Here is a 7,272-nt window from a genome sequence, read left to right as displayed (position 1 = left end):
TATATATATATATATATATATATAAAATATTTTTAAAAAACTAAGACATGACATATACATCAGTATTTGCAGCTTTTGCCACGCCCTTCTTCTTAAACACGTTGCTGTTAGTTATTCCTAAGCTTTGTTGTGTCTAAAACAGTTTCTTGTAATTATTTGATGTTTAAAAGATAAACAGCTCTGTTAACGAATGCTGGCCCCTGAAATGTGTTGTCCCAGCTCCACTGAGTAGTAAAGGGACAGCCAGTCAAAACCTAATGTTTGACTTACCATCTGCAATGTTATTTCTATAACTTTGATCCATTACTCTAGAAGTAGCATCCATTCATCAGACATTGTTTGTGTTGAGTCACTCTCAATTCAACAGACACAGTCTCAGATTGCTATCTGTGAGTTTTGATCAGAGCTGGAACAATGCCTTGTAAGTATCAGCATGTGAGTTTCAGTATGTTTGTTTTAGGGTGAGGTTTAGTTTTGTCTTAAAAACCATTTGGGTTGGGATAAAATACTATTTGTTCCTTGCTTAAGGTTCTCTCATGTGGTTTAGTTTTTTTTACAGCTCCTGTTTTGTATGATCCACAAAACATGAGCTTTGTTGTGTGTTTGTATTTTTCTCTAAATTTTTAGCTTTTTATAGCCTGATTTCTGCTACCTACAAGAGGCTGAAAGCTTAAGTGTAATTTTAATGTAAATGTATATTCTGTTGAACTTTTGGGATCTGCTCTGCAATATGTATTAAGACAGTGATACCCAAAATAGCAAATATTGGTATTGGTAATTTGTATACCTCTTTTCAAGAAATAATGGTGAATATGTGATTAATATTAACTTATAAATTATGTATCTCCTTAAAACATTATTAATCAAACTCTTTCTGACATATCACAGTGAAAATTAAATAATTAGAGGGGGGAGAAAACATTTTATTTCAACTTTTTGGTCAACAGTAGCCGACCTGGTGGAATGAGCTTTCATCATCCGGTTCTCTTTGGAGCAGCTGATTCTTAGTTTTAAGAAATTGAATGTTGGTATCTAGTGAGCTTTGTAAGTTAAAAAAAAAAAAAAAAGAAAGAAGCAAGTTGAGAAAAAACTGAGCTCCAAACAATATGCACTAAGTTCTTTAAATAAGAAAGTCTTTTAAGAAACTTTTGGTTTAAAAAGATTACAATCTTGTTATTACATTGATTACTATTGTTTAATTTTATAGGAATCCAATTTCTTTTTCAATAGATACCACAGACTGTAAAATAAAGTATCTGTGACGCCACTCATCTGTTTCTGATGCAGCGTTTTGAACATAGACTGTAAAATGAATTGATACCAAAGGTTTTACATCATCTTGCGTTTTTCAATTCATCAAGTATACACTCAAAAGGCTCATTTTTATTTAACATTTTTTCAGACTAGCAAAAAAAAACATTCAACTCTATTAGCAGCAAAAGGCTAATAAAGTAAGACATAAAACTTCTTGTTTCCATGTATTAGCCTTCTACAACAATCTTCACAATACAAATAATCTTTGTTCACACCCTTTTAAACATTTTATTGCTCTTATTTATTTATCCATTATTTTCTAGCCATAACTTTGTTATTCTTTAGTGAAATTGTAGAAAATTTACCTGACATTTTGCAATTTTGATTATTTTTTGATAAAGTTCGGATTTTTTTTTCATTATCCGGGTATTTCTTGTGTAAAATCTATGAACCAATCACAGTCATAAATTTTCGAATGACACAAGCCTCCACCAATCAAAATTGCTGCATCGCAGTTGTCACCACCCAGTGTCCGTCGTAGCCCTTTAGACTTCGTTGTGGCGCCGTTCTCGCTCTGGTAAGTTAAGACCTACTTGTTTTGTGTCGCCTTTCATACTTCTCTATGTTTTTGATTTGATACTTTGACCCTTAAACGTCGGTGTATTATACTACATATGATAGTACTAGTTTAACTCATGTTGATTTGATGTATTGCCTCGAGAAGAAACTGCTAACATCGGGTAGCTAATGTTAGCGTGGCTCATATCAGGAATCAGGAAGTACAACCACCGGAGTTTTGGGGGGATTTCATTGAATAATATTTCGCTACATGTGAAAATTCGTGCTTCACAGATATTGGCACAGCTTAGAGTTAAAGGAGAAATGATTAATTTGCTCCTGATTGTCAGGGTTGAGACTGATTTAGCTCCGGCGGCCCTCAGCCGGCAGCCGACTCGATTACAGGATCTCTATTTCCTGGTAATGACGCGACAGGGTAACCATTTGCTTTCTCCCTGGCTCAATCCCAATCTCCACCCTAAATCCAAAGCACTTTGCCCTTTCCCATTTATATAGTGTTGTGCATGCAGTTCATAAAACCATGAGTATAACAGCTTTTGATGTGGTGTAAAGATTAAGGATAAGATACTGTCAAGAGATATCAGACGTTTTCAATGAACATGATGCACCAAACAAACCGTCTCTTGTGTGTTCTTTACTGCTCCCTATGCAGTTTATTTTTATGATCAAAATTCACAGTGTTATTCCGTTGTGAATAGAATGATAAGATAGCAATACGTTGTACGTAAAATTGTACACAACTTGTCTAAAATATTTAGTTTAATGAAGAATTTTCGCTTTGAACTTATTCACTTTCCTTATTGATTCAACCTGTAACAACTCCATAACTCCTCGACGTTTCACTCAGGACATTTATAGGATTCTTTACTTATTTATTTTTTCTGTCAAGGTGCATCCTTTCAGTTAGAATAACAATGTTTCTTACACTTGGTTCTGCTTCAGTTTTTTTCTCTTAGATATTTGTGTTCTTATTTTTATGGACTGTCCTGAGCCCCTGTCTTAAACTTAACTCATGCTAACTGCGTTGTCTGCTCTTGGTCGTTTCAGAGACATACACTGGTGCAACAATGGTGAAGATTTTTATTGGAAACCTGGCTCCTGAGGCAGGCAAGGAGGAAGTAGAAGCTCTGTTCACCCAGTACGGCACAGTAACAGAATGTGCAAAGTATAAAAATTATGCTTTTGTGCACATGGAAGACCGCAAGGCAGCTAACAAAGCCATCGCAGAGCTTGATAAGTATAAGCTGAATGGCAGGCCTATCAATGTGGAGCCCAGCAGAGGAAAGAACCAGGGCCCCGTGAAGCTTCACATAGCCAACGTAGAAAGGGGATTTGACAAAGAGCTCCGCGAGCTGTTCAAGGAGTACGGCACAGTCACAGAGTGTGCAATTGTCAAAAACTTTGCCTTTGTGCACATGCTGAATTCTGAGGAGGCCATGGATGCTATACAAGGTCTGGATAACACAGAGTTTCAAGGTCAGTAGATCTGTTCTTCTCTGTCAAAGAAAACGCTGTTTGTTCCTGGTCTTCACATTTGACAGATTTCCTTTTTGCTCCCTCAGGAAAGCGCATACATGTCCAGATATCCAAAAGTCGACCCAGAGGTCATGATGAGATGGGGGACTATCCACCTCCGCCAGGTAGAGGAGGTTATTATCCTCCTCGCTACCCAGGGGAGAGGCCTGAACCTCCCTACAGAAGCCGCATGCCTGCTTACCCTCCTCCACCTCCATCTCCCCCTCCACCTAGGCGAGCACCATACCCTGACCGTGCCTACGCTGAGCGAGATCCCTATGGTGTTGTTGATTACTATGAGAGATTCAGAGCCCGTCCTTACAGCTCGGGAGGCTACGACGACAGACGATCTCGGGCCATCCCACCTCCTCCTCCACCTCCTCCCTCTTCACTGGTCAGAGAACGTCTAACGCTTGACCCCTATGATCGCCGCCCGCTCCCGCCTCCCCCTCCATCCTATATGGTGAGGGACAGAAGCCCCATCCGACGAGCTGCACCCCCACCACCTCCTCCACCAGCTGGTAACGGCTACTCCTACGAGCGTTCTCGCCTCTCCCCTGGTCTGTCAAGACCTCAGATGTATACTGCTCCTCGCCCCAGAGACGCCTATTCAGACAGAGTCCCGCTGCCACCACCACCTCCACCCAGATATGCAGGCTACTAGGCAACACTGAAATTCAAGGTGAGACAAATGGGCTGTGTTTTATAATATAAACACATATGGGTAGACATAACTGAGAGGTCAAAATTTTTAACTTGAGGCAACGACATGTTTCAAACCATCTCCATCAGCCGGAGCTCCTCAAACCTGAAACTAGTGCATTCAAATGAAGTAGCGACTTTTAAACTTGCTGAAAGATTCCTCAAACATTGCTGCTTGAAATTCAGATTAGTCTTGCGCGAAGCCTTAATAAAACGCGCTCCTTGACATGTGTGGTGTGCTCTCTTTCCAGGTTTAGAATATGACAAGATCGTCGCCGTCTGCTGATGCACGTGGTGCTATGCATCCCCTCGTCTATGGCGGATTGCGTTGCGTTCGCCTGAGACTTACTGGAAGATACACTATTGCGGACAGCCCCGTATTTAAAAAAAAACAAAAAACATTACGAGTCCTTGTCCAAAGTTCACTTGATCTTGAGAGCTGTTTATGCTTTTTTTTTTCTGTTCCTCTGCTTGTTTCACTTTTTAATTTTTAAAATGTTTGCAGGATAGAATGCTGGCTTAAGTGCTCAGTCTATTTCAGTGTGACGTAATGCTGTTAATAGCCCAAGACACTTAACTCTTCATTTCTTTTTTTATGGATATGGCCTTTGAGTAAGTGTGGCATAATTTCACAATAAGGGAAGTCATTTAAATGAAAATTTGAAATAGACAAAAATTAAATTGTGTTCAGGCTAAGGTTTGAGGCAGCGTATCAGAGTGCTTTAATATAATACTTGGTGTGTAGGGTAAATTTTGCGACACATGTTAGCATGACAAATCAAAAGGTCCAGTGTGGTTTTGTTCTTTTTACGCTTTGTGTTCTATTTTCTTGCGAAAATCTTCAGCACCGTCATGTATGATTTTATTTACAAGATGCTTTTCATTTTGAAGGCCTTTTTAATAAAACAAATCAAACAAAACAACGCTTTAACTGTGAAATTCTTCTACGCTGGGTAGGCATCTCAGCCTAGCAGACACTTATTACCAGACCAGATTGTTCTAAAGGTACCCACTCGTGTTACTCTTGGCTCAGCACACGGCAGGTGATGCTCTCGCAGTCTGTTCGTATTCAGTAAAGATGGTAGAAATCATGCGAGAACTTCAAGTCACTGTTTTCACAGGCAACACCAAATCTGCTCACAGCTGAAAACTTAATGAGGCGAGAGAGAGAAAAATATTCAAAGCAGCAGCTTACATGGTCACCTTGAACAGAATATGTAAAAAAAATTATACAAAAGAAGCTGTTGGTCAGATCTGACAACCCTTAAACTAATGTAGCTTTTAAATTGATCTTTTTCTCTGCATTAATTTTTACTCCGTGAGCGAAGCCCAACCTCACAAACTGTGATCTGTAATCTAGTTTACCATTGAAACCTAGTCTTCAGTTGACCCAACATGGCCCATGTTTTTATAACTTGCAATGAAGTGTCTCTCATCACTTTTGACATTTTATACATCATGCATCCCATTGTCTGTCCTCTTAAATATTTACACCTCTGTACCTGACATAGCATGTAGTCTTGCATTTCTTAGTATTTTTGCTCTTCATAGGTTGTTAGACACTAAGCAGGAATTGCCTCTTCATGGTAAGTCGTCCTTGAAGATGTGCAGCACCCCGAGGACGTGAGGTAGGTTGTTTTTATTTTCTTCAGGAACCTTCTTACTAATGGTTAAAGCTCTCTTGTGTTCCTGTGTTTATATAGAAGTGTTTTGTTTGCTGGTAGAGAAGTATTACTTTTATCTGCTATCTCCTTTCTCTGACTAAAACAATTAAAGATCCTCTGATCATATTTTTATACTCTGATGATGCACCGTGCTTTATTCCCATTCCTTCCTTTTTCCAAACTAAATCCCATTTGTTTCTTTTTTAAAGTTGTCTTTTCAGGACAGGTTCCTACAATATGAGTACTTATTATTTATACTAGGGCCCACCTATATTTATTCACAAAACCACCTGAAGTGGAGGACATGCTCATTAATCTCGTCTCATTTGATGTAAAAAATCTGACCCTGTTTATCTACAGGCTCTCAAATCTGGAGCTGCAAGAAGTCCATTAATGGGCCGGGCAGGATAGAGACCAGATCAGGCGGTCCTTGATCTTAAGGTAAAGCAGAGAGTTCATCACTTTGTGCTCCATGAGATCCTCTAAGAGGCTTGTCTTCTGTGTGGGGTTGGTATAATGTTTGTAACGTGTGTATTTGTTTTTGTCAGGAAGAAAATGAAGCACAAAGAGAAGTTCGGTCCCTATGGTCTAGGAGCTGCAGAAGAAGTCCACGAACCTGCAAAGATTCACTTCTGTGGTTAGGACTTTAGTGACCACTTTGAAGGAGGAGGTGTTAATTTCTTTGAATCAGACGCTTTTGACCAAAGGGCTTTGACATGGCTGAACCAGTTCTAATTTCCAATTTTGTTATTTGTATAGCACTTTTACAAACATAGTTTACAAAGTGCTTTTACAAGCTTTCAGCACAAAATAATAAAACACAAACAAACAATGAGCACAACAAAGTAAAAACATAAAGCACAGCTTAAATTAAGACTGAGACAATGTAAAAAGACATGAGGTGAAAAGGTCCTTTCCATAATTTATAGTACTTAATAGGAACCCAGACAATACAAGAACCATGCAGCCTAAAAAGAGACCATGAGGACCAAACATAAAATAAAATAAAATAAAAAAAGGGGAAGAAAGCAGAAATCAGGTCAGAAAATATAAAAAGATGAAATGAACAATGATGATAAAATTACAAAATAATAAAAAATAAATGGTGATGGTAAAATACAGTAATAAACATGAGCAGGAGTTATGGCAAGTAAAAAGGTCTAAAAAATATAAAAGAGTTTAAAAAGGTGAACCATTAAAAAGTTAAAATCATAATTAATAACACATAATAGTATTGATAAATTAACGGAAAGGAGTAAAAGAAGGTAAAGAAAAACAAACAGTAAAACAAAATAAGATAGAGATAAAAGACATTAAAAGATGGTAATAGACAGTAATTGACCACTTTGATCAAGTACTGCTTTAGTCACGGTTTGAAACATGAAGGTTTTGTGACGTCTTCTGCTTCATACTGTATGACCTCTTTAACTGCACATGGTTGAGCTTAAAGGAGTTTTTCCATTGTCAGTGTGTTTATGTTAGCAGCTGCAGCTGTGACTAGATCGTCTCCCTGTCAGTATGATTGGAACATGACATATGGAACATGAATTATTTGTTG

At 38.3% G+C, this 7,272-nt stretch overlaps 1 protein-coding gene across 6 annotated transcripts; it reads left to right on the top strand.

Annotated features, from left to right (window-relative positions):
* Positions 1-1,734: 1,734 nt before the first annotated feature.
* Positions 1,735-6,853, top strand: LOC141784143 (RNA-binding protein 4.1-like). 6 transcript variants are annotated; one of them, XR_012597424.1, is made up of 6 exons: positions 1,735-1,831; positions 2,881-3,309; positions 3,396-4,030; positions 5,602-5,678; positions 6,075-6,155; positions 6,267-6,853. XR_012597424.1 is itself a non-coding variant. In XM_074661871.1 (4 exons), exons 2-3 carry the CDS (start codon positions 2,901-2,903, stop codon positions 4,010-4,012), a joined length of 1,026 nt encoding a protein of 341 aa, XP_074517972.1. In that variant the 5' UTR covers positions 1,735-1,831; positions 2,881-2,900; the 3' UTR covers positions 4,013-4,030; positions 5,602-6,156. The 6 variants fall into 6 exon arrangements, 2 of the variants coding, with proteins under 2 accessions (XP_074517972.1, XP_074517971.1); XR_012597422.1 differs by having other exon boundaries at positions 6,263-6,853; XR_012597423.1 differs by having other exon boundaries at positions 5,602-6,155.
* The last annotated feature ends 419 nt before the right edge of the window (positions 6,854-7,272 follow it).

This window comes from Halichoeres trimaculatus, unplaced genomic scaffold (assembly GCF_033239565.1).
Source record: "Halichoeres trimaculatus isolate MK-OKI-2021-1 unplaced genomic scaffold, fHalTri1.1 fHalTri1_scaffold_22, whole genome shotgun sequence".
NCBI classification, from domain to species: Eukaryota; Metazoa; Chordata; class Actinopteri; order Labriformes; family Labridae; genus Halichoeres; species Halichoeres trimaculatus.
This window is presented reverse-complemented; position numbering and strand designations above follow the sequence as displayed.

Excerpts from the sequence above, each read along its gene's own strand:
- LOC141784143 (XM_074661871.1), top strand. The coding sequence starts at position 2,901 with ATGGTGAAGATTTTTATTGGAAACCTGGCTCCTGAGGCAGGCAAGGAG. Across the intron at positions 3,310-3,395 it reads GGATAACACAGAGTTTCAAG|GAAAGCGCATACATGTCCAG; the intron begins GTCAGTAGATCT and ends TTGCTCCCTCAG.